At 45.5% G+C, this 27,504-nt stretch overlaps 1 protein-coding gene across 1 annotated transcript; it reads right to left on the bottom strand.

Moving 5' to 3' along the window:
• Positions 1-65: 65 nt before the first annotated feature.
• On the bottom strand, positions 66-24,229 carry RNF34 (ring finger protein 34). Its single transcript, XM_060250152.1, has 6 exons — positions 23,848-24,229; positions 4,680-4,898; positions 3,868-4,260; positions 3,620-3,679; positions 2,111-2,312; positions 66-1,187 (listed from the first exon to the last, which is right to left on the bottom strand). Exons 1-6 carry the CDS (start codon positions 23,851-23,853, stop codon positions 1,000-1,002), a joined length of 1,068 nt encoding a protein of 355 aa, XP_060106135.1. The 5' UTR covers positions 23,854-24,229; the 3' UTR covers positions 66-999.
• Positions 24,230-27,504: the final 3,275 nt, after the last annotated feature.

Genomic DNA, 27,504 nt, shown 5'->3' with positions numbered 1-27,504 from the left:
TCCAGGAAAGTCCCTTCCATTCTCCTTGGGCTGTTCTAACCAAAGTACTGAATGCCAAAAGCCAACCCAGTCAACAAATGTTTATTTAACAGCCATTGTTCAGAATGTTATGATATGCTACATTCTCTTTACACGCGTGCCCCCGAACAAGGACAGGAGTCATTTTCTGCACTTTCTGTCTAAAAATAAAGCCATGTCTTGCTCCATTGTCTTGCTCCCTTCTGAAAAATAAGTCAGTTTTGAAGTATGAAAGTCACGCACACTCCCAACAAACGGGCATCCTCCCAAGCCTTCCTTTCTTGCTTAAACCCCACCCTGGGAATTAGAGCCATGGCTCTGGAAGAGATTTGGCCTGTTGTGCAAAAAAAAAAAATAAAAGGGTATCTGGAAGTGCCACGGGGAAGAGGACGAGCTTTACTATGCTGCTGTGTCCTTCTGTCACAAGCATCTCCTGCTTCCCCAAGTACCTAGTCCCAGGCCCTGTGCCTTATACCACATGTAAAGGTAGACATGGAGGCAGCTACTCTGTTTGTTGCTCATCACCTGAACGCAAGCATTCACCAGTTCTCCTGTGCAGTGGATGCATTTTGAGTATTCACTGCATTAGCTGGCTCTCCAATGGGACAGCGTGTCAATTTCAAAGCACTTGCACATCACTCTGCTCCCTCTGCTCTTTGGAAAGGTAAAGCACTCTCCTGTAACCCTTCCGCTACTGGCTTAGGTGCCTCAGCCATATTCTTCAGAAGAGAGCAATCTGCAGCACTAAAGCAGCTGCAAGTTTGACTCAGCCGCTGTCTGGTTTCCCCCACAGAGCTCTATCCTTACAGGGCATCTGCCAAAGCCAAAGTACATGGGTCAAGCTCCTAAGCATCTGTTCCGGCTGCTATGAATTATTGGAGGTCTATGATGGAGCCTCCCTCCCTCCTTTACAGCTGAGGCCTGCACCTACCCTGTAGAAGAAAAGCATGGTGGGAAACCTCCAGTTGCGGTCTCTGCCGTTCATGACTTGAACACGTGCACGGCTCGTACAACGTACTGGCGGCAGATGGGACACTCGCTCATGCGCTTGCCACATTTGGTGCAAGTGACCATGTGGCCGCACTCCAACAGCACGCAATCTATGACGGCATCCATGCAGATCCTGCAGAGGTTGTCGTCCTCCTCATTCAATTGAGTCTTCTCTCCCTCTGCAAAGGCACAACAGAGCCTAGATTAGACAGATTTAAGCCACAAAAGACACCTGCACAATTCAGAGCTCCCACATAATGCATAATCGACTGCTTCATGGCAAGCTTGTATTCACCAGCTTGCATATGTCCTAAGTTTGATATTAAAGCAGTCGGGGATCTGTAAGCATAATCTAAATTTCTCCCCCACTATTACAAACAAGAGCAGGGCAAGATAGCAAACATTTCTGGGGCTATTGAATAGCTTCTTGCCCACCTAGGCTTGAATAATGCCCACATTCTTCATCTAGTTCTGAATTAGAGCAGCACAGGAGGGAGGAATTTCAAGAGGTTTGGTGGGGAGGGGAATCCTTGGAAGAGCTATGAATTAGGCAACACTTTTGCTTCTGATCCTCATTAATCCCCCACTCTCTCGGGTTCCAAGTGTCACCATCCATAGAAGTTTACACTCACCCTTAAGGAGAAGACGCACATCTCCTGCTACAAATCCCTGGTCCGAATCCCGCATCCCCTTTCAGAACACAAGCGTCTTAGGGGGTGAACCCGGAAGGCAAGACTTCTGCCCCTCCCGCCACTAGGACACCTCACGGCCTGTAACATTCTGCGATTCCTGATGGGGAATGAGCATGTCCAGTCCTCATTGGGCGGTTCTGGAGAGTTTTCCCATTACAAATTAGTGTTTACCTGAAAACCTAGGCAATTACCCAAGTATATAGACACCCCTCCTTACTCACAGACAGCCCTATTCCACCGCCCTGATAGACACACAGTTTGCTATTAAGAACAGGTCTTGCTTTCTGGCATTAGCAGGTTTAAGCAGCCTGATAGACGGGGGAGAACCTCAGCAGGTATTCTCCCTCCCCCTCCTCTCAAGCAAGCCCTCCGCTGGCGATCAGAGTGTAACGTGAATGCATCACACTTACGGGTCCTGTGATTTGCCTCCGTCTCCCTATACAGCCGGCTCACTTTCTCCACCAGCTCCCATTTTTCACAGCATCCTGAGTAGTTGACGAAATTCCGAGCCAGTATTTCCTTCAACTGGCGGACGGTTAAGCCTTCAACATCTTCTAAGCTTGAAAGATCCGAGAGAGAGGCCCTTGCCCGCTTCCTGGACTGTCCTGGAATCTAGAACACAGAGTCAGTCACCTAAGGGCACACAGGGCAGGGGAGGAACTGGGAGATCCTGCCAGCTAGCAGCAGCTGAATAACGTAAGTCTAGTTTGTTCTCTGTTCTGCACACAGACACAATAAGGCCTGCAACACTGTAAGATGGTAACCGAAGGGCTCTCGTTCTTCAGGTCTTAGCCTTTGGGTCACAACCCTGAGCCGATGGAAGATCAGCTAGCAAAGAGAGCAGATCTGGCTGGTACTCAGAAGCCTTCCCACCCTCTTCCTGTTCAGGAAATACGGAATATAAATAACCAACTAACAGTCTGCATGCTTTACAAGAGGCTTTAATAGTAAAAAAGAGCAAGAGTCCAGTAGCAGCTTCAAGACTAACAAGGTTTGTGGCAGGGGAGGAAATTTCATGAGTCACTTAAGTGAGCAAGGACTCATGGAAGTTCATCCCCTGCCCCAAATGTGGTTAGTCTTCTTGATCTCTCTCAATGGGGCTTTAAGTTACTTGTTGCCAAGGAAGCCTAAGAAGTCACATTAGAAAGTCAAGGGTGGGGGGGAGGAGAACCAAGTGAACCTTCAACTTGGGAGATGCCAGTTACTCAGATGATTTATACTGTGCCCTTGCTATTCTGAATATCTACGATGGCTAATGATACAGTAAAAGTTATAATAAAGAAATACAAAAGGGGAAGAAATGTAACCCCTGCCCACTGAGGTCCCTGAGTAATTCCTGTTCCATACCCCCTATTTCCTGGGGTATTAAATCAATTAAAACATGACAGCGTTTTGGTCCCAGTTCCAGATCACTTCCTTCCAAAGAAAGCCTGGCAGAATCAGCCACTTCTATATACACAGAAAACGGCTGAAAGCTATACTGCAGCTCTGGATGACAATACTGCACCAATGTTTTATAGTAAACCTATGAATTGCTTTAGAATGTCCTTTTAAAGGTCACTTCCTAAAATGGGTGGCCAAACTTGCTAAACGTAAGAGCCACACAGAATAAATGTCAGATGTCTGAAAGCCACAAGATGGGAAGGAAGACAGGCAAATAGGTGGGGGAGGGAGGGAGAGGTGGAAAGAAGGCAATTTTAACTTTAAATGCATTCTCCAAGCTGCCAGCTAGCTTGGCTTGGAGAAGTGATTTAAAGAGACAAACGCCTTCTCCGAGCTGACTGACAGGGCAGTGGGGACTTTGAAAACCATACAATGTGTGTGAAAGAGCCACATGTGACTCCCAAGCTGCAGTCTGGCCACCCCTGTCCTAAAACCTCCTAGCTGATGCCCATTTTCCCAGGCAGGTCCTCTCTTACCTGCTCATCCGTCTTTTCCTCCTCTTCTCCAGGGTTTGCCAACAGTCTCTCATTCTGTCCCTATGTGCACAAGAGCACAAGTGTTACTCCCCGCTCATCTGACAGTGACATAGGTAAAGCACTGGGATGAGCTTGGCCTTCTGTGCTGCCATTCAGCCTCCTAGCCAAAGGACTGGAGCTGTGCCCCAGCTCCAGCACCCCCAGGCTGAGCAGGGCAAGAAGAGTCCACGCACCTTCTTTTCACATACCTGTAGCTGCATTTCGTTTCCTGTGCTCTCGTGCCTATTTGCAAGCTCACCCTGAGAGGACGATGCAGATCCTGACACAGACGTGGGAGGAGCAGAAAAACTAGCAGTCTGTGAGCGTGCTGAATGCAAGCTGCCAGCGTCCGTATCCTCGGCAGAAGCCAACCCATGGTGGCACATGACAAGGTCCACCAAGTCTTCCTTTTCCCGACAGGTATCTGTCGGGATGTTCCTGAGAACCAGATACTGGCGCAGGTCTTTCACTTTCAAACGCATTAGCTGAGGCCGCTGAAACGCTGTCTCCTGGAGCAGCTGACAAGTGGCGCACCTTCGCAGGTTGTCTTGCAAGACCGAACACACGGAACAGAAGTCCTTCTTGCACTCACAACACACGTGCTAAGAGAGCAGACAAAGAGCAAAAAGCAAATGGAACGCTCGATCGTTGCCCCACGTACAGCCCCGTTCCTTCAAGCACTTCTTTGAAGAATCAGTTCAGAGTGTCGGAGATCAGCTTCACAGTTTCAATTAAGGCTGAGCCAAGTCTCTCTCCTGTGGGGTCCTCTTATTATACCAACACACACCCATATATGGGGGACAGTGCTCAGTGGCACTGACACAGTTATTCTGGATATCATACCCGACCCAGTGCCTTGTTGATTACTTTCATGCTTGCTTTACACACTTGTACCGAGTCATCCAGAGGAGAAGGCAGTGACGTCTATTCCCACACCCAAAAGGGAAGATTCATTTCAAAAGGGAACAGGAGGAAGAGTGATGCAAGAGAACCACCCGACGCCAGAGCGTGATATACTCACCCTTTTCCTGAACACGGAGAATGAAAGGCCGCATGCTTTGCAGACTAAGCTGGCTCCTCCTGCTGCCGAAGATGTGTACACAGTGAAGTCGGTGTTTGGTGTAAACCTAAATGGGTTTGCTCCACCCCCAAATCCAGACTGCTGGCCACGCACGGCTCCGGTGCCCATGACTTCATTCAGCAACCCACAACAGGAAGCCCACATGGATGTTGCTCCCGCCTGGAAAAAAAGACATAAGAAAAAGTGCTTGTGGCTTGTGAGAGCTTAGAGGTCCGTCTAGATAACGAAACAGGACGTGCTTCGCTCAGAGCCCTGCAGATTGCCTGGGGAGATGGAGCACCCTGCCTTTAGGCTTGCCCCTCTCGTCGGCTTGTTACGGTTTACCAGGGATTGGGGACTGGTTGGAACTAGGAGACGGTCAATGCTTGACTAAAGGAAGGCCAGCCAGCCCACTCGAAGGAGATGGCTGCGAGACCCTTCCCTGGACCTAAACAATGTTAGCAATTACCAGCTTATCACTAACATTTCTGTCCGGGGCAAGGTACTTGAGCGGGTAGTTGGAAATGCCACCTTGAGGAAAGGAGAATGGATTCCTCAGAGCAAAATCAGCACCAACTGGGCATTGATAAAAGCGGAAGACACAATTTAGGAGGGCTCCAGCTCTGCAGAAAGCATTCTGGGAGAAAATGTATTGTTGGGTTACCGTAGACCTCATTCTTGGAGTATGGACTGTGTGCATCATCGGTCTCCAGAATGCTGACAGCTGAATAAATACTGTAACAGTTTTAGGCTCAGTGGCCACTGGGCATTACTACAGACTAGCCGGGCAAGTCCTACCAGGAGAACAGAGGAAGCAGAATAACCCATGGAACAAAGGGACCAGCAAATCCCCCACTCCTGCTCCCATCTTCCAGGGCTTTAAACATTCCCTCCAGTCCTTCTTCTGTCCTCCCATACATCCCACTCCACAGCCCAATCCACCAACAAAATCCTCACCTGCTGCGTGGCTGCCAGGCAATTCTTGCTTGCCCTCTTCTGGTTTAAAACTGTAAACCCACCCACTCATTTCTCCAGGAAGGCCCTAGGGGTGTAATGTCGGACCAAGCCTTGCCTAGTTCACCAAATGCAGATTTCAAGGGCTCCACGCAAGGCCTACGTTATGTTGATGCTTTGGCCCTGCCGGCTACTTCCCAACAGACTACATAACGCAGCCCTAACACCAGGCCCACTGCCACCCCAACTGGCAGCATCCCCCTTGAGTTCTAGGCTGCTCACCTTTACCCAAATCCCTCTCTCTTCAACTTGGTCATGCTTAAATCATAAGACAGCAAGGTATGGTTCCACAAAGTACGTCACCTACTGCTGGAACTCAGTCAATATAGTAGAACGGCCCTTTACCCTTCTTGAGATTTAGGGAGGAGACAAAACCTGAACATCCACGCACCGGACCGTTCTGCTGCCCCCACCTCCACTCAGTGCCCTCAGGTTCTACAAGCCTGCAGCACCACTTGCTAGGCAGCCCGCATTCAGAGTGTGTTTTGATGCCAACAGGGTCGAATCCCACATGAAAGAGCACTTGACTATCCTGAGAATGCCACGCTGGCCTCAGCAAGATTTAAACAAAGATTTTTCAAAATCCCTTGAGATTTTGTGATGTTTAAGAACATAAGAGAAGCCATGTTGGATCAGGCCAATGGCCCATCCAGTCCAACACTCTGTGTCACATAAGAACATTAGAGAAGCCATGTTGGATCAGGCCAATGGCCCATCCAGTTCAACACTCTGGGTCACACAGTGGCCAATATATGTGTGTGTGTATATACACACACACACACAGAGGCTAATAGCCACTGATGGACCTCTGCTCCATATTTTTATCCAATCCCCTCTTAAAGCTGGCTATGCTTGTAGCCGCCGCCACCTCCTGTGGTGTTTAATCTGGGTACTAGTTTCGTCAAGGACAACTTACGTGAACAATTACAAAAAACGGAGTATTTTTTAAAAAGCTATACACTCAACCAACACAACCACAAGCCGCAGAAGCAATGAAGGAGGACTAAGGAATATTCATAATGGAATAAGGCTGCAGACTTCTGCAAGGATTCCTATATCTTGCTTTCACAGAAGTGCCTTTTGCTTTTGTAATTCCATTTCCTGCATCGTATTTATAGCATACCTTGCCTTAGGCTAACATGGTGCCCAGGAGTGCCATGGTACCCACTAGTACTTCCCTTGGGGTCACTGAACTTTTCCAGAAAGCGGGCTGGACTGTTTTTGTTAGGCAGGGCTTGTTACTGGCTGCTCACATGAGCATCCAGGGCTTTTCGCTGGAGGATGGGCAAGCCCCAGGACTTCCCTTAATCATTCCCCCCTCAGGGAGGCATTCCATTCGGATCTACCTCCTGAAGTAGTCACTTTGGGGTGGCACTTCACACCCCTGCTCAAAATCCCAAAGGTGTCCACAGGCTCAAAAAGCTGGGGACTGCTGCCTTAGAAAGTTTGCTGCTTGCATTCTTTCCCAATTCTATCATTCTAGTCCTACTGGATATCTTACGCCATCTGTTTGCATTGTTTTATATTGTGTAATCCAGTCTCACTGAATACTTTCGATTTCTTGTTATTTTACAGCAAGACTACTTTATGCCAGGAGGCATTGTCTTAAGTCCTCTATGAAAAGAACGCATTAATGTTATCACTCTGTTGTAGTCACAATTCAGCAGTCTCAAAGGCTGTGAACCCACTGAAAACGCTTACTGTGAGAGCTCTACAGAAATCCATTCTTACATGACAGCTGATTTGCTTAGGGTAGCATCTGTCCGTTTTAAGTAAGATAATGCAAAAACAGTTAATCTGGTCCCAACACTGTATCACCTTTGTTGCAAATACTGTATGTTTGTTTATACAGATCCTTCAGCCAACACAATCTGAGTCAACCTTTAGCCAACACAATCTGAGTCAACACAATCTGGGCTGCACTCATCAAAACAAAAGCAGTATGGTAGTACACTGTTGACAGAACGTAAGATGTGGCTGTAGGGAGAGCTGGAAAAATTCCAGTTGCCCAACGTCTGATGCCAAAATCTACAATGCGACCTTTTTTCCAGCTATGGCATTTAAATTAGTACAAGATATTTAAACTCACATGTTTAAAGCTGGACTGTCTTTTTTCATTAACTTTTTGCTTTTCTTTGATCCTTACAAAATCTTGTATTATTTCTGATAATTCAGCCACTAATTCTTGGCATATCGCTTGAACATTCCTCTGGCTTCTTTCATCAGATGGGTGCACCTGACTTGCCACCGCTTGCATTTGACACACCAGCGTTTGCACTAATTTTTCCACCACCTCTTTCATCCCCTCCTCTTCAGCTTCGTTCTTGTCTTTTTGATGAGTTCCAGATGCCATTCTTCTTTTTCTCCTCCTTCCTCTTTAAAAATATACAAATTTTCCATATGCTGTTTCCATGTACTTTCTATGCAAGTATACAGCCATTAAAATTTAAACTAATAAAATAATCAAATAATCCATTATAGTCAAGGAAAATGTTGTCTTACAGCCTATAAACCAGGGGTCCTCAAACTTTTTAAATAGGGGGCCAGTTCACTGTCCCTCAGACTGTTGGAGGGCCGGACTGCCATTACTGTACAAGGCCGCGGGCCATCAGTTCTCCGTCTTCTGCATCTCTCTCCCTTCCCCACACCACACATCCCGGCCTGGGAACTCACCTCACCTCGGTATCACCTCACACTCTGTCTCCGCCGCCTCAGCCCAGTGCCGGAAGTGTGCGTTGCTAACGCGAGTTTAGGTCGAACGTCACTTCCGGTCTGATTTTGCCATAACCCGGCGGGCCACATAAACGTCCTCAGCGGGCCGCATCTGGCCCGCGGGCCGTAGTTTGAGGACCCCTGCTATAAACTATTTATAGTAGATAATGAACAATCTAAATAAGAATAATAAAAATGAGAAATTGCTTATCTCCTAGTGATCACTTACATAACAGTCATTATATTTACACAATCATCATTAAATCACCAACAGTGCAATTTTATACATTCTAATAAAAACCGAGTCTTTTAGGGAAAGAAAATAATAATTTTAAAAGAAAAATAGTGATTGGAAAAGGGTTGGGGAGAAGGCAATATTAAAAATAAGTATAAAAATAATAATTAAAAATAGAATAGTAAAAGATTTTGAAATTAAGAAAAATGCAGAAAAATGAATTCATATTATTTATACAAAACTGATATTAGAAAAAAGAGAGAAAGCAGAAGAGAAAAAATATTTGATATATTGTCTCTTAAAGAGTCTATATTTCACTATTATAATTTACCTAAAGGAGATGGGAGGGGGGGAAAGGAAGAAGGGGGGTCCCACCCAATGTCAGTTTTTATTTCCCAGAAGACACATTCCACTGTAGCCTCCAAAGCCAGAAATATATTCTAAAAATCAGTCCAAGATCATCTCATATTTTTTATGCACTGGGGAGTATCGAAGAAGATACCAGAAACAGAAAATACATCTTATTTTTTCCATTGGGCAGTCTTTTTGTCGAATCCACCAGTCTGTGTATTGTTTCCTTTTTACTACATCACACCAGAGCCAAAGCACTGAACCTTTTCGTCGGCGGGGTGGGTGAAAATTAGATAGAATAGTCCTCAATTAGATAGAATAAAATTCATCAAAAAGGGGAAATAAAAGCTTGATTTGACTTGTTTCAATTCAGTTGGTTATAATTTGTATTTCTGCTCTGCTTTGAAGTTGAAGCTTCCAGGAGCAGATACAGTCAAACTGGGTGTTGCTGGCAGCCTGTCATTCTTCTGAGTTTTGCTGTAATTATAATTCCATTGAGTTCTTCCTACTGAAATGAAGCTGAATTGAGAATCTTTAGAAATAAGCCAACAATGAGAGAAAATAAAAGATTACTTTTTTAAAAAGACAGGGAAGGGCCAACCTTAAAGGCAGCAAGCCTACTTATTCTCCATTGTCTTTGGTGGTATCAGGACCCACGGGGGCTTGGTAAATCAGGTTCCCCTTCAATTCACCTGTCAGCTGGGTCTCCCCCATGCGGGAGAGGTGAGGACAAAAGAATAAATTCTTGTCTCTCGACACTTCAGTGAGCCCTACAACGAGATAACTCTGGAGCTTTTCAGAACACTCCTGTTCGGGTCGCCATATTCCCCCAAAGTCCAATTCAGCTGATAATTTTGGACGTACTTCTTAAATACCCCTGAAGTACCACTGTATGCATTTGATACGGTAATGACTGTGATTCTCCATCACCTCTATGATGCCCTGATCTTCATCTTCTTATCTTTTTGACAAGTTCCAGATGCCATTCTTCTTTCGCTCTCCTCTTTAAAAATATTGTACAAATTTTTCATATACTTTCTATGTGAGTATTACCATAAATGTGAAAATGAAAGTAACCAAACTTTAGCATATATCAGTTATAATGAGATATTATCAGAGGTGGGAAAAGGGGGGGGGGAGAAGGAGACAGAGGAAGAGAAAGATTAAAATCGAAAGAAGAAGAATTGCAGATTTATACCCTGCCCTTCTCTCTGAATCAGACTCAGAGCGGCTTACAATCTCCTTTATCTTCTCCCCCCACAACAGACACCCTGTGAGGTGGGTGAGGCTGAGAGGGCTCTCACAGCAGCTGCCCTTTCAAGGACAACTCCTGCCATAGCTATGGCTGACCCAAGACCATTCCAGCAGGTGCAAGTGGAGGAGTGGGGAATCAAACCCATTCTCCCAGATAAGAGTCCGCGCACTTAACCACCACACCAAACTGGCTCTCAAAAGAGGGGGTGAGGAATAATAAAAATAAGAATAAAACAGATTTTACAGGAAGGGGGGGGGGGATTTAAATTAAATATTCTATAATAGAAAAGAAATTCCTTTGAAATATTGGCTCCTAAAAGTCTATATTGGTCTATTGTAGTTTCTCAGAAAAAGAAAACAACAAAAGAGAAGGAAATATCTGCTCTGTCATCTCAGTTTTTATTTCCCACAGAGCACATTCCTCCTTTAGCCACCAAAGCAAAACAAAAACAAAAATTCCAAGTTCTTATTACTTGTGTGTGCCAGGGAGTGTCAGAGAAGATGTCAATAACAAAGTGGCAGAAGAGGGGGGGGGGGGGGGAGTAAGTTTTATCTTAACATTGAACAGTCCTTTTAATCCTTTTGTTGAATCTGCTGGTCTGTATGTTTCTTTCTTTTAATGGCATCACAATAAAGCCATAACACTAAACCTTTTAATTAATCAAAAGAAGAAGATAGCAAATTGTCTAGTCCACATTTTAAAAGAATAAAGTTCATCAAAAATAAAATATAGGCGTTTAATTTGGTTTAGTTTGAGTCAGTTTGGTTTTTAATTTCCCCCACTCTCTGCTTTCAAGTTAAAGCCATCTTAAAAGAAGCAATTAAATGCAATTTGATAAATTATCCTTTCATTGTCCACCTAAGTCTTTAAGTTGCTATCTGAAAATTATGGCCCACAGATTTTTAAGAGATTTCATCTTACCAACAAGACAGGCGGTTATATGTGTGCTGTAGGTTTCCAAGCTTTGCTGCAATTGTACCACTGAAATCCTAGTTGCTGTTATGAGGACAGATGAGATTCTTTAAAGTTGAGCCAAAGGTGAGAAGAAATCGGAGATAATTTAGAAATAAAAGAGAAGAAAAACCAAAGTGTACTGGAAGGCTGATCTCGAAGGCAAAAAGCCTACTTTCGCTCTGCTGCCCTTGGTGGTTCTCACTATCCACTGGAGCCTAATAAATCAGGTCCCCTTGGAGTCACCTGCCAGTTGGATCTCCCCAATGGAGGAGAGGTGAAGTTGGAAATATAAATCATCATCCTCCTCCTCTGGTGCTTTGATGCGCCCTGCAGCAAGATAAGTCCAGAACCTTTAACAGCAAGCTCCTGCTCAGATCACCATTTCCCCCAAAAGTCCCCAAGCACCATTTGCTAAAAATGAAGCTACAACAGCAGACAGCCAAAACCAAGCTTCTGATTTTGGAGAGCAAACAAAAATGGCACAAATCAGCAGGGCATCTCAGCCCAATTTGCTGCTTAGACACCCCCCCCCCCCTTTTCTGACAGTCTTCAACCAAACTGCATTAGCTAGGAACTATTCCTTAGTGTGTAAAGGCCTTTCTGTACACTGTACATTTGGTTTGTGCTTTTAAAAATAACATTCCCAGAAAGAAAGTTTTATCTTGAAAAATACTGACCACAATTACAGTAAGGACTACTTCTTATAGGATCCCTCTCCTAGAATTTGAGCAATCCTTAATCCTATATCAGGGTGGCCAAACTGAGGCTTGGGAGCTACATACGGCTCTTTCACACATGCTGAGTGGCTCTCACCCCATTGGCCAGCTTGGAGAAGGTATTTATTTCTTTAAATTACTTCTCTAAGCCAAACCAGCCAGCGGCTTGAACAACACATTTCAAGTTGCTTTCTTTCCACCTCCCTCTCAATCAATTTGCCTTCTTTCCTTCTTGTCTTGTGGCTCTCTAACATCTGACATTTACTCTATGGTACTCTTACATTAAGCAAGTTTGGCCACCCCTGGGCCATACCTTAACCATAAATTAGAAACTTTTATAGTAATAGATGATTTTGCAGCTGGTATTTTATTGGAGTCACACAGCTCAATACTTAAGTATGCTCCTCAACACTTCTAGAGATCCCTTTTAAACATGAAAGCAAACATCCTTCCACAACAAGCAGAACATAAGGGAGATTCAACACTGTCACATTAAAAAATGCATCAAGCTGAGAGACAGAACATGTCAGATAGTGGATATGATATTAAACCCCAAGCACAGGCCTGAGATGAGTCAAGAGCTGCCCAAAGGACACTATGTTCTTTGGCAACATTCGGCCAATTTCTCCTACCATGGGTACAATGAAGTTAAAAGGACAAAGGTGGCATGCTAATCAGACCACCTTTTTAGACAACTGAACTTTGAGAACTCCAGAGTCCAGACATGTCATAGTATTTAGTGCTTCCGTCCTTCTGTCCAATTAAGAAAAGGACAGACAGCAGACTCAGAAGCTGTCACTCAAAGACTGCAAACAAAAAAAAAGGGGGGGAGGGGGAGAACCTAAGTACTGTTCTGCTTCTGAGCAGGGCTGTGGCTCAATGACGGAGCACATCCTTTGCAGGCCGAGGATCCCTCATACAATCCACAGCACAAAAGGCAACAGGTTTTGAAGCAGCCCCTTCTCTGCCTGAGAACCCAGGGAAATGCTGCCAAAGGAGACAACAGCGAGCTACAGGGACCAACTTCTTACGGTTCAGACAAAGGCCTAGCTTGTAAAGAGCTGGCTGCAGTCATCTACCATTCTGAGTGGGGTACATCTGGGCTGGGCAATTGGTCAGTCAGAAAGTGGTCACATATTTTTAAAGCAAAATATCAATAGACCTTATGCCTGTACTAACTGTAAACACGTATTAGGTGACAGAGTTATGCCTTTCTAAATCTGTTCGCTTCAATGTACTAATGGTGCAACTGCAGTCCTAGGTACACTGACTAGGCAATAAGTCACACTGAACGCAGTAAGACTTAATTCTGAGAGCAAAGTCAAGAGTCTACAGTGGCACCTTTGAAACCAACAGAAGTTTTATTCAAGCTTCTTCAGATACACTGGACTCAGAACAATGGAGTCCCCAGGACTTAACAGGGACCACTGGCTTCTTATCTTATTACAAATGCTAATCTCATTCAGTCCTTACATCCGTATTCTCACTAATCCCCCAGAAGGCCCATAGGTCCTCTTTACTTTTTTAAAATTCCTTATTTGAAATTAAAATAGAATAGTAGATTGTAACATAATAGTAGATTGTAATAACGTAGATTATAGTAACGTAACATAACGAACAGTAGAATGTCATGTAATTTGGAATGGTAGACTGAAATGTATTTCTTTGGTCTGGGGATGGGGTATAATTCTACATAGCCAACTGCTGCCCCGCTTTTTTATTTATTTATGTAAGATTTTTATGCCGCCCATTCCAGAATGGACTCTGGGAGACTAACAGTCATGATTAAAACAATTTAAATTACAATTCTAAAAGAATAGTTGAAGCGCTCCAAGAAAGGGGCCAACTGCCATACCTGCCGGAGATGGAAAAAGGCAGACTTGTCAATGGTTGCTACCTGGGCCTCCACAGACAAAGAGGGCTCCTAGGCTCCTGACCTTAGGGGGCGATATTAGAGGCACCCCGTCAAAAGCCGGCAAGAGAATCTCCTTTCCTGGGCCACCGCAACTCAGATAGAGACACTCCGTCTTTGTCAGATTTAACTTCAGTCAACTCAGCCTGAGTCAGGATGTCACGGCTTGTAGTGCCAGGTCCAAGTTGTCCGAGGCGCAGTCAGTTCGGCCACCCATCAACAGATAGAGTTGGGTGACATCCGCATCTTGATGGCACCCTAGCCCATACCTCATGACAATCTGGGCAAGGGGGCGCATGTAGATGCTGAATAATATCGGGGATAGAACCCCCCTTCAAAAATGCTGCTGTAAGGTTGCCTTCGTGCTTGAGAGGAGATGGATGGAGTGTAACAACTGGGTCTCAATTAACCACTCTCGGCATTCCACAATTAAGAAGGGTTCATTTACACATCAATCCAATTTTGACATATTTCCTGGGCTGTTACTGCAGCTCTATTTACTGAGGCAGGCTCAGGTCTATTCTGCAACGAACAGTTCCTTTCATCGACTTTGACTTGTTGACTAGCTACAGTCTTTCACTGAAAAGCTAGATCAGCTGGCCAATCACCTATGCCCTGCTTATATCCAGATTAAAGTAATGTGCTCTACATAAGACTGCCTTTGGAAACTTCAATTGCTTTCTGCTGTTCTGTATTATGAGAGTTTTATTATCTGCTGTTTCTTAGGGTTTTTTAATGACATACCACCTGATTTTGTTTTGTCTCTATGTGTTTTTCAGTTTGGAAGACAAGAATGCCTGTTAACGATAGACCATTTTGGATGACATTAAGCCAGAAGTGACTTGACCACACTTAACACAAACACACACACTATGTTATGCTCTGTGGCTGTGACTCTGCATACTAACTCACTGACCACTTTCTTTATATTCAGGACTGCTCACCATTCCATGCTATTGTCTGATGAAGTGTACTTTTAGCGCACGAAAGCTTACATTCTGAAAAAAACTTCATTGGTCTTAAAGGTGCAACTTGAGTCTTGCTTTGTTCTACTGCTTCAGACCAACACGGCTGGCCCACCTGGATCTATCTACTATGTGTTTTAGTGACATTGCTGAGACCAGACTTTTAAGAGAGATAAAAATATATTAAACCTGGAGCAAACCTCCATTGGGAAGTCCTGTATGGTATTACACAATGGACTTCATGGGGAAATCCTGCAATGATATCACAAATTATATTACACAATTATACAAGAGAAGGCAGTCCTCAAGAAGCCAAGATACCGGCCTTGGATGTTGTTAGCCGCCTGAGTCCGCTTGCGGAGAGGGCGGGATAGAAATTTAAAGTAATAAATAATAATAAATTTTTGAAAGCCAAAGCAAACACTCTGAATAAGAACTAGAATCAAGCTGCTAACAGGCTGAAATGTTTCAGAACAAGAATAATGTGTTCCCGCCAACTCAGGTCATCAACTAAGATGTGGCATTCTCAAGGGGCGTGGTGTCGCGGGCTTCGGAGATGGACGCCTGAAAGCGAAGCTCCGTATCTGCCTCCTGAAATCCCATCCACCAAAGCGCCCAGCGTCATTTTTTTTTAAATTTTGTACTCACCTAAATAGTATGGGAACATCAGACGGCCCAAAATCGCAACCCAAGAGAAGCCCAAAGAGCTCCATGAAGGACTATTTTCCCAAGGGGCCTAGATCTAGGGCCAGAAGAGCGGCACCTAACTCAGCAGAAAAGATGGCGTCGGGAGGCGGGAAAACCGCATCGGACGAACTTGCGGATTTTCGCTCAGAGGTAATGGCGGCTTTTAAAAATCTGGAGAATAACATGACTGATAAAATATCTGCTATGATTCAGCCACTTTCTGCTCAATTGGTGGAGTTCCAAGCTTCTCTTGAGAAGGTGGTGGAGACTGCTAACTCTGCTTTTAATACAGCAAGCCTGTCTCAAGATGACGCACAATGTTTTTATAAACTTGAGGAATGGGCTACAGACAAAATTATTGTGCTTGCGCTTGAAAACCAGTTAAAGGCAGGAAACATAAAAATTCGTGTGTTCCCTGAGAACTCAGCTTCCCCTAATGATCTGAAAGGTCTCATCAACAAGTGGCTATCTAAAGAGCTTGGCTTTTCTGAATCTGAATTGGGCACGTTGGAAGCGGCTTATAGAATCGGCCCCATGCGCAGGCAGAAATCATCAATGCCTAGACACACTCTAGTCCGCTTCTCGTCGGTCTCCACTAAAGCTAAGCTTCTGCAAAAAGCCCGTGCTTCTAGTTCATTTAAACTGGGTGATCACAAAATTCTAATCTTGCAAGAGCTGTCTGCTGAAACCTTGCAAAAGTGTAAAGTAATGAAGCCAATCATTGAGATCTTAAACAAAGAAAACATTCGGTATCGCTGGTTTGCTTTTTATAAACTGCAAGTTACAATTCAAGACCAAACGTTTACGGTTTGGGATCGGGAATTGGCTTGCTGCGAGATCTGAAACTTCATGTTCCTAATGAACTGGTAGAGGCTACTTCTCAAGAACACCCACTGTCTTTTGACACTAGATGGTGATGTGTGCCCATGAATCGTCCTACCTGTCCTGAATCCCCTAGCAGCTGAAACTGTTTCTTTGTTACTTTTGGACTCCGTTACTTTTCAAATGTTAAGCTGTGAAAGGTCTTCTGCTGGCCTGTCGAGTCCTACACGTTCTGCACTGCCTATGCTGAGTGTCAGTTTCTGCAAAATGCTCTACACCAAATGGGAGTACAAAGGGAGCCTTATCTTTAATGCTTTTTATAATAATTAATTTTCATTTTGTCCAATGTGTTAAGATGTTAAATGAATTTTTTCCTGGTAATGCGTGCATGGTATGGGTGTGTGGTGTGTGCTAAGGTTAGAAATGTTTGGTCTTGTTGGAGTATTATGCATCAAATGAATTTGTTGCCAGAGGTATGTTTGTTAGCAATGTGGCTGTGAATGTTGATTGTTGAGTGAATGGGAAGTGTGGGGAGAGTGTGCTGTTTCGTATAGAAATATAATGAAATTTTAGGTTGATTTAGTTGTTGAAGGAAGATCTGTTGAACATGCGGATATGTATGGGTGTTGGACGGCGTGGGGCTTGGAAGAGTGGTGAGGATGCATGGTTTTGTCTGAAGGTAAAATATAATGTTAAAATGCTAATTAAAATAATAGGTATGGAGGTATGGGTGTGAGGGTTTGGGATTTTGCTAACTTGGGGAAATTGTGATTTAAGATGTGTGATTAGTCCCTTTATCTTTTTGGGATATTTTTGAAACTTCTGAAGTGGGGATGGATGCATTTAATTCTATGAAAGACTTGGCAATGCTGATAATCTCAGCTGACACTAAAATTTTCTTGTAGAAGTATATTGGCTTGATGCACTTGAGGTCACCATTGGGACGTTTACGTACACTTACGCTGGCAGTTGTACCTTGTTAATCAGGATAAAGTTTCTTTATGAAATACTTTATATTTAGGAAGCTTTTATATGTAAGTTGAATGGGTAAGGAGGGGTTGTTGTTTAAACTTTGTATATATTTTTTTATTTTAATAAAAGGTTTAAGAGCTGGACTGATAAGGATAACATCTGTATTAAATGTTTTAGGTGGTAAGGGGGGGAGGGGAATGGAGACTTTCGGTTTTTCTTATAGCTCCACTTTGTTGTTAATTTCTTGTGTGGAGCTTCTTGAAGGGAGTCTCCATTTTTTTGTATGTTCAATTACATAAACACTTGCAAATATTGACTGCTGTTTTCCCTATTTGGGATTAGCAGAAAGTGTTGGTGTTTCTCGTAGTTGGTGGCTTTTCATGTTGAGCCACTGGAGTTGGTTGTTACTTGTTCAAGTTATGGGGCAGTGTGAGTTTATGGCAACATTTCAGAACATTTATGGGGGTGCTTCTTAAATTTTACATGAGCATTTTTTATTTTTTTGCTGGCAGAAAAGGCTTACGTGGTAAGTCCTTCATAGACTTTTCAACTACTTTGAGGGTCATGCATTAAAGGGAATATTTTTGGCAGCCAACATGAGGTTACTGAATTCTTACCGTGTGAGGGTTATGATTTGAGATATTCTTATTTTTTTCCTTTTAAATGGCTGAGTGTCAATTGAAATTTCTATCTTTGAATTGCAATGGTTTAAATAATTTAATTTTAAAAAGCGCATTGCTTCTGCCATCTCTCGTCAAAAACCGGACATAGTTTTTTTGCAAGAAACGCATCTCAATAGTCATTTTAATGTTTTTCAATCAAAATTTTTGCTCACCAGATTCAGGCAACGGGGTCTTCTAAGGCACGAGAAGCGGCCATTTTAATTAGTAAATCAGTTCTTTTTTAGAAAATACGCTGATTGACCCAAGCGGACGTTATGCTTTTGTTAATGGGATCTTTAATGGACATCAATATACAATGGCGTCAGTATATGCGCCAAATGAGGGTCAGATTGTGTTTCTAGCGGATACTTTTTTAAAGCTGAGGAATTTTCATACTAATCCTATTATTTTGGGAGGGGATCTCAACTACGTAATTAATTCTCTTGACAGATCTCACCATGGTCCCCAGCCCTCTTCAGGTTCTCGGTCCCAGGGACTGAAGTCTCATAACACTTTATATGACATTTTGCAGTCTTACAACCTTTGTGATATATGAAGACTCAAGCACCAGACAGAGAGAGATTACACTTTTTCCGCTAGGCACCAGACTTCTTCTAGGATTGATTTTCGTTTAGTTTCTGATTCCATTTCTAATCTTTTTTCTCGAGTGGAAATTGGTCCTATGAGCTGGTCCAATCATGCTTGGGTGGAAGGAGGTTTGAACATGATGGGCCAACATTTGGCTTCATTTGCTTGGAGACTAGACAAAAAGCTCCTCTCAATGAAATCTGTTACTGATTCTATTGACCAATTTACTAAGAAATATATAGAAATCAGTCCAAATGTCCAAAACATGTACATTCAAGTCCCAAAGTAGTGTGGTGACAAGCCAATCGATTAAGAACTTGTTTCTTTCCAGTCTTCATCAGACCTGGGACCATATTGATTCAATTACTGTATATAGATTCTTTACATAATTTTTTAAAAAAGGAACGCAGAGCGTCTCCAACACCAATTTCACATTGGCTACAGCTCAGTATGAGGCTTCTTGCAATTTCACATCAGCTACAGCTCAGCATGAGGCTTCTTGCAAAAAGTCTCATACTGAGCTGCAGCCGATGTAAAATTGCTGTTGGAGATGCTCTGCGTTCCCTTTTTAAAAAACTTTTTAAAATATTGTAGGAAATTCAATGTAGTCTCTTCTTTTATTTTATCAATTGATTTTGATAAAGCCTTTGATTCTGTTGAAGTCCCTCATCTTATCACACTGTTGGTGAAGATGGAATTTGGTCCGGTATTTAGCAAAATCATTCATGCTTTATACCACTCCCCATCTGCTATTATTCATGTTAATAATTTAGATTCAGAGGAATTTCAGTTATCCTGCGGCACCAGGCAAGGCTGTCCCCTCTTCTCCCTCCTTTTTGCTCAGGCAATTGAGGCTCTTGCCAATGCTCTCTGTAACACGCCTGAATTTCTGGGTGTACCTATGAATAATCAGCATATTAAACTTTCTTTCTTTGTGGATGACTTGACACTTTTTGTAACCAATCCTGATTCTTCACTACTGGCTATAGCAAATTTACTATCTCTGTTTGCTTCTATTTCAGGGCTTAAGTCTAATTCATCTAAATCCATCCTATACCCCATAGTAATATCTAATACTCTTCAAGACTTTATTTATTCTAATTATCATTTTAAGAAGATTGATAAGTGTTGGACATATTTAGGGGTGAATATTCCCATAAACTTGCGAGATATTTTTAAAGTCAATCATCTTCTTTTAAATAATGATATAATTAGCTTGCAAAAAAATAGGAATTCTTCTTTTTTTCCTTGGAATGAGAATATTCAGATTATTAAATCCTTCATTTTTCCAAAATTTTTATTTTTATTTAGAGCTATTCCTATCCTTCTTCCTGATGATTTGTTTAAAGGGTGGAAACGCTCCTTCCTTAAATACATTTGGAATGCAGGCATGTCCAGAATTGGTTATTCTACTCATATTCATCCTAAATCCTTAGGAGGCCTGGCTCTCCCTGATCTCCATACATATTACGAAGCAGCTATTTTAGGTGGCATATGTAGTTTCAAAGACATTATGTCAAAGGGTACCCTGATTGATAAACTGAACTTAGATAAAAAGGCTGGGAAGACATTATCTTGGTTTGAGTATCTGCAGATGAAACACTTGATAACATCTCTTTCTAAAAATCATAATTTTGGGCGTGCTCTCACATTTTTTGAATAATTGTTGTCTTCTCCATCTTCTAAATCTCGAGGACTGATTTCTTACATATATAAAGGATTGTTGGAGAAGGACAGTGAGGAACTTCTTTCTTATTAGAAGACTTGGCAGAGGAATTGTTCTGTTAGTGAGGCTGATTGGCAACAGATTTGGACCTCACCTTCATACGCATCGGCTGCATTGAACATTGAATTACAAACTCAAAAAATTCTGTTCTGGTGGTATTTGACACCCAAAAGGTTGCACTATATTTTGCCACATACTTCTTCCTTTGTTTATCCACTGTTGGTGGACCTGTCCAGTGGTAAAATCATTTTGGTCTTGGATTTTGGAAAGGATTAAGGATATCACAGGTTACACTCTCCCTGTTAAAATGGAACTTATACTATTAGATTGGGTTGGTATTTCCATCCCAACATCTAGTAAAGCCCTAATATCATTTCTACTGGCTGCAGTCAAGATGGTTTTAGCTTCGTTCTGGAGATCTCCTAATTCCCCACCCTTAAAAGCTTGGTATGCAAAAATATGGGAGGCATATGCAATGGATAAGATTGCGGGTAGCTTGAAATACCCTTCTGAATCGGATGGTGACGTGTCTCCAATGTATAAGTGGTTGCCTTTTCTTGAATTTTCTTTTACCAATTCGGACCTTGCAAGGTCGCACATCCCCAGCAGATATTTTGATATTATTAATTTAATGTAATAAAACTGTGATTAGTGTGTCTTATTTTCTTGTTCATGCTGCCAGTTATAAAGTTGTACAGTTTGGTTGTGTCTTATAACTGTGTACGTGTGTATCTTAATGTATGTGTCCTGTTTAAGTAAGGATGCTGAAGATATGATTGATGATTATACTGTACCTGTTTATTTTGACATCAATAAACTGTTTTAAATTTTAAAAAAAAGATGTGGCATTCTCTACCAGCTATAGTTTGTCATTTTTTGAATAAAGGCAATTCCACACTCCCTCACAGTGCCTATTCCTCACTCTTGGCAGTGCAGTGCAGAATCGCAAGTGCCCTTGCTACTGTTCCAGAGGGAAAGGGCCAGGATCCCTGGGGGACGGCCCACCCGAGACCTGTCTCTCCCCTTCCTCACCTGAGACCTACCTCCCCCTCTCCCCCCCTGAAGCCCGCCTTTCTTCCCTCCTCCCTGAAGCCTAATTTCCCCCGCCCCCACCCGAGACCTGTCTCTCCCCTTCCTCACCTGAGACCCACCTCCCCCTCTCCCCCCCTGAAGCCCGCCTTTCTTCCCTCCTCCCTGAAGCCTAATTTCCCCCGCCCCCACGCGAGACCTGTCTCTCCCCTTCCTCACCTGAGACCTACCTCCCCCCTCTCCCCCTGAAGCCTACCTTTCTTCCCTCCTCCCTGAAGCCTAATTTCCCCTCCCCCCACCCGAGACCTGTCTCTCCCCTTCCTCACCTGAGACCCACCTCCCCCTCTCCCCCCTGAAGCCCGCCTTTCTTCCCTCCTCCCTGAAGCCTAATTTCCCCCGCCCCCACCCGAGACCTGTCTCTCCCCTTCCTCACCTGAGACCCACCTCCCCCTCTCCCCCCCTGAAGCCCGCCTTTCTTCCCTCCTCCCTGAAGCCTAATTTCCCCCGCCCCCACCCGAGACCTGTCTCTCCCCTTCCTCACCTGAGACCCACCTCCCCCTCTCCCCCCCTGAAGCCCGCCTTTCTTCCCTCCTCCCTGAAGCCTAATTTCCCCCGCCCCCACCCGAGACCTGTCTCTCCCCTTCCTCACCTGAGACCCACCTCCCCCTCTCCCCCCCTGAAGCCCGCCTTTCTTCCCTCCTCCCTGAAGCCTAATTTCCCCCTCTCCCCACCCGAGACCTGCCTCTCCCCTTCCTCACCTGAGACCTACCTCCCCCTCTCCCCCCCTGAAGCCCGCCTTTCTTCCCTCCTCCCTGAAGCCTAATTTCCCCCTCTCCCCACCCGAGACCTGTCTCTCCCCTTCCTCACCTGAGACCCACCTCCCCCTCTCCCCCCCTGAAGCCCGCCTTTCTTCCCTCCTCCCTGAAGCCTAATTTCCCCTGCTCCCACCCGAGACCTGTCTCTCCTCTTCCTCACCTGAGACCTACCTCCCCCCTCTCCCCCTGAAGCCTACCTTTCTTCCCTCCTCCCTGAAGCCTAATTTCCCCTCCCCCCACCCGAGACCTGTCTCTCCCCTTCCTCACCTGAGACCTACCTCCCCCCTCTCCCCCTGAAGCCCGCCTTTCTTCCCTCCTCCCTGAAGCCTAATCTTCCCCCTCCCCCCACCTGAGACCTGCCTCTCCCCTTCCTCACCTGAGACCTACCTCCCCCTCTCCCCTCCTTTCTTCCCTCCCCCCTGAAGCCTAATTTCCCCCTCCCCCCACCCGAGACCTCTCTCCCCTTCCTCACCTGAGACCTCCCCCCTCTCCCCTCCTTTCTTCCCTCCTCCCTGAAGCCTAATTTCCCCCTCCCCCCACCCGAGACCTCTCTCCCCTTCCTCACCTGAGACCTCCCCCCTCTCCCCCCCTTTCTTCCCTCCTCCCTGAAGCCTAATTTTCCCCCTTCCTCACCTGAGACCTACCTCCCCCTCTCCCCTCCTTTCTTCCCTCCTCCCTGAAGCCTAATCTTCCCCCTCCCCCCACCTGAGACCTGCCTCTCCCCTTCCTCACCTGAGACCTACCTCCCCCTCTCCCCTCCTTTCTTCCCTCCCCCCTGAAGCCTAATTTCCCCCTCCCCCCACCCGAGACCTCTCTCCCCTTCCTCACCTGAGACCTCCCCCCTCTCCCCTCCTTTCTTCCCTCCTCCCTGAAGCCTAATTTCCCCCTCCCCCCACCCGAGACCTCTCTCCCCTTCCTCACCTGAGACCTCCCCCCTCTCCCCCCCTTTCTTCCCTCCTCCCTGAAGCCTAATTTTCCCCCTTCCTCACCTGAGACCTACCTCCCCCTCTCCCCTCCTTTCTTCCCTCCTCCCTGAAGCCTAATCTTCCCCCTCCCCCCACCTGAGACCTGCCTCTCCCCTTCCTCACCTGAGACCTACCTTTCCCTCTCCCCCCCTTTCTTCCCTCCCCCCTGAAGCCTAATTTCCCCCTCCCCCCACCCGAGACCTCTCTCCCCTTCCTCACCTGAGACCTCCCCCCTGAAGCCTGCCTTTCTTCCCTCCTCCCTGAAGCCTAATTTCCCCCTCCCCCCACCTGAGACCTGTCTCTCCCCTTCCTCACCTGAGACCTCCCCCCTCTCCCCCCTGAAGCCTGCCTGTCTTCCCTCCTCCCTGAAGCCTAATTTTCCCCCTTCCTCACCTGAGACCTACCTCCCCCTCTCCCCTCCTTTCTTCCCTCCTCCCTAAAGCCTAATTTCCCCCCTCCCGAGGCCTCCCTCCCTCCTCCCCGAAGCCCCCTCCCCCCCAGGCCTGCCTCCCCGCCCCCCCCCCGTTGTGCCCAGTCCCAAGAGAGAAAGAAAACCCCAAATCCATTTGCAAGGAAGGGACCTGGGCCAGGCCCTCGCTCCGAGCCGGGGAAGGAGGCTTTGGAGCTCCCTGCCGGTCCAGCCATCCTTCTGCTCAGGCAGGCCTTCCTGCCAGCTGACCGGAGGGGGCCCTCCCGACCTCCCCCCTGTGAGCAGCCCAGCCCCCTCCCTCCCCGCCGCCCAGGTTCACCTTCATGGCCGCTTCGGCGCCTCCTTCCTTCCGCCGGGGATGGCCGCCCGCGGCGAGGACGGGAGCGGGGGCGGCAGGAGGAGGAGGAGGAAGAGCGGCTGGGGGAGGGGCGCCAACCGCCCTAACGGTCTTCCTCTCGCGCCCAACGTTGCGCAGGCGCGCGCCGAACGCCCCTCTCCAGCCTATGAGAGAGGAGGGGAGGAGCCAATGAGGGCTCGCCGCGGGTCTCGCCAACAAGCGCCGCCTTAGCGTCCCCAGGGGCGACCGGGCGACCAATGGAAGCCCAGGCTTCCCTCCGCGGCGCTGCCAATGAGCGAAGATCAAGCGGGGCCGGAGGAGAGGAGAAAGGGGAGGCCGTTGCGTTCTATTGGAGGAAGAGGGAGGAGTCGAGAAACCTGAGAGGGAAAGTCCATTTATTCTGAAACGGGGAGGATGTGTGACGTCATAGCCTTAGTATTGTTTTTAACAGACCCAGGTGGTCTGAAGGAGGGGTGGCCAAATTTGCTTAACGTCAGAGCCACACAGAATAAACGTCAGATGTTTGAGAGTTGCAAGATGTGAACAGCTGATGTTTGAGAGCACCTAGATAGGAAGGCAGGCGGGCAAGCAAATAAATGCAAGAGGGAGAAGTGGAAAGAAATCAACTTTAACTTCAAATGAGTTTTCCAAGCCACTAGCTGGCTTGGCTCGGAGAGGTGATTTAAAGAGACAAATGTCTTCTCCAAGTTGGTCTATGGGGTGGGGGGCTTTGAGAGTCACACAATATGTGAAAGAGCCGCATGTGATTCCCAAGCCAGTTTGGCCACCCCAAGTCTGATGTAAGAAAACAAAGGAGGAGTCCAGGAGCACCTTTAAGACCAACAAATAGGGTTGCCAAGTCCAATTCAAGAAATATCTGGGGACTTTGGGGATGGAGCCAGGAGACATTGGGGGTGGAGCCAGGAGCAAGGGTGTGACGAGCATAATTGAACTCCAAAGAGAGTTCCAGCCACCTTCTTTGAGGGCTCATAAAAGGGACACCTCCTTTGGGGACTCATAAAATTGAACCCCCTGGTCCAATCTTTTTGAAACTTGGCAGGTGCTTTGAGGAGAGGCACTGGATGCTATGCTGAAAATTTGGTGCCTCTATCTCAAAAACCAGGCCCCCAGAGATCCTCAGATCAATTCTCCAAATGAGAATTGCTCTCCCTAGGGAATAATGGAGTGCCCAACAGACATTCCCCCCACCCCGCTTTCTGATGACCCTGAAGCGGGGCGAGGGCCTCCAAACCAGGGGACCCCCTGCCCCCACTTGGGGATTGGCAACCCTACCAATAAAGTTTTATTCCAAATGTGAGCTTTTGTGTGCCTGAAGCACATTTCATCAGACAATAGCATGGAATGGCAAGCAGTCCTAAATATAAAGAAAAGTGGGCAGTGAATTAGTATGCAGAGTCATGGAAATGTTTTTTTTTTTAGCAGATTAAAAAAAATCACAAGTTGGGGAGAATGTAAGCTTTCGTATGCATGCAGACTTCTTCAGACAAGGAATGAGGTACGGTGAGCAGAGTTACATACAGCTAGTGGGCAGTGGTTTAGAATGCAAAGTGGTACAACGTTAAAATCCACTTTGAGAGAACATTTGGTCTGGAAAGCATTTGCGTGGCACGCCAATAAAACATTAGCATGTCTGTGATGCTGCAGACCAAATTAAAACGGTTCCTCTTAGTTTTAATTTGGGCAGGCTTGAGGCCTGCTTGTAAATTTTTAAACATTTTCTTCTGCAAGGCCACAGAAAAGGTCAGGCCTGTTAGTGTGGGCCTTGAGCTCAGCGCACCTGTGGATTGTTGCCTAGGAAACAAAAGGGAGTCACCTGTTGCTGCCTCCCTTATCTGTGTCTCATTAGTGCTATTCTGTGGAGTCTGGGTTTTGATTGGGTTATTTGAACTTACCCACGAGGGTTTCCTAGGAATAAAGGATTCCCCTTTTTCTATTCTCTAAGCCCTCATTTTGGGACAACTTGACTGAACTCTGAGACCCGCTCCACGCTGGGCTCTTCGTTTATGGACTTTGTTGCTTTGATTATCTTGGAACCAATTAGTATGTTTAGATAAGTATATTTTACAACGTTCTTATTTTCGGTTCACAGCTCCTAATGTAAATTCTTATGCTTATTTTAAATAAACTTTTTGTTTTAAAAAGGAGATTTTTTTTGTTACTTTGTTGGAGGGTGGTAACAACTGAATGCCAAAAGCTTATCTAATCGCCTCCAAGTTTGCCTAAACTACCATAAAGAAAAGTATTTTGTCCTGGGGAACTCCTGGCCACGTCTGCTGTGGTTTGGCTTTTCCTGGTTTAGGATTTAAAAACCCTGAGGTTTGACTGGGGCCTCAGTGTGTGAAAGTATCCAGTCTGGTGGCAGCTCTACTCCAGGACCCTGTTTTGGGCCTGGTTTTTTGTGTTATTGTCTTGGCCACCATCCTAACAGCCCGCCCAATCTCGGTCACAAGACGACGGACCGTTACAATGTCAGAATGGGAGAATGTCTGCTAATCAACAGATTCGATTCTAGCTTTGTATCGTTTTGCATTCTAAACCGCTGCCCACCAGCTATATGTAGCTCTGCTCACTGTACCTCATTCCTTGTCTGAAGAAGTCTGCAAGCACACGAAAGCTTACATTCTGAATAAAGCTTTGTTGGTAAAGGTGCTACTGGACTCCTACTTTGTTCTGTTGTTTTTAATGTACCTGTTACATAGGGCAGTCAGCAGTGTTTCCTTTAAGCTGAGAACAAAGTTGGGAATCCAGTAGCAGGCTTCATCAGACCCACCTGGATCCCTCTACGCTACGTTAGTGTGAACTAGCTCATGGTTTCATTATTATTACTTGTTTATTTATATTCCACCCATCCCCCCCCATTTGGGGGCTAACCTCCAGCGCACACATTTTTGTTTTAGAATCAAGGACTTGGAAGGGACCTCCAGGGTCAACTAGTCCAACCCCCTACACAATGCAGGAAATTCATCAATAAAAAGTCTGCCAAGAAAACGTCGTGATGTCACCCCATGGGTTGGTAACCATTCGGTGCTTGCACAGGGGACTACCTTTACCTTTTTTAATTCATAGGATCAGCATTGCTGTCAAATGGCCATCTAGCCTCTGTTTAAAAACCTCCAAGGAAGGAGAGCCCACCATCTCCCGAGGAAGCCTGTTCCACTGAGGAACTGCTCTTACTGTCAGGAAGTTCTTCCTAATGTTTAGCTGAAAACTCTTTTGATTTAATTTCAACCTGTGGTTTCTGGTCCTACCTTCTGGGACAACAGAAAACAATTCTGCACCATCCTCTGTATAACAGCCCTTCAAGTACTTGAAGATGGTGATCATATCACCTCTCAGCTGTCTCCTCTCCAGGCTAAATATACCTATACCTAGCTCCTTCAACCTTTCTTCATAGGTCTTGGACTCCAGACCCTTCACCATCTTCGTTGCCCTCCTCTGGACCTGTTCCAGCTTGTCTATATCCTTAACATGTGGTGCCTCAAACTGAACACAATACTCCAGGTGAGGTCTTAGGTCAAAATGGTGGCCTCAGAGCAAACTAATTTAGCTCACAACTTAATGCCAGTAGCTCACAAAGTAGAATTTTTGCTCACAAGACTCTACAGCTTAAAGCGACCA

The sequence above is a fragment of the Heteronotia binoei genome, chromosome 11, assembly GCF_032191835.1.
Source record: "Heteronotia binoei isolate CCM8104 ecotype False Entrance Well chromosome 11, APGP_CSIRO_Hbin_v1, whole genome shotgun sequence".
Classification (NCBI taxonomy): Eukaryota; Metazoa; Chordata; class Lepidosauria; order Squamata; family Gekkonidae; genus Heteronotia; species Heteronotia binoei.
Note: the sequence above shows the minus strand (reverse complement) of the source record. Positions and strands in the feature narration are given on the sequence as shown.

Excerpts from the sequence above, each read along its gene's own strand:
- RNF34 (XM_060250152.1), bottom strand. Across the intron at positions 4,261-4,679 it reads TCTCCGTGTTCAGGAAAAGG|CACGTGTGTTGTGAGTGCAA; the intron begins GTGAGTATATCA and ends CTGCTCTCTTAG. Across the intron at positions 3,680-3,867 it reads GAAACGAAATGCAGCTACAG|GGACAGAATGAGAGACTGTT; the intron begins GTATGTGAAAAG and ends TTGTGCACATAG.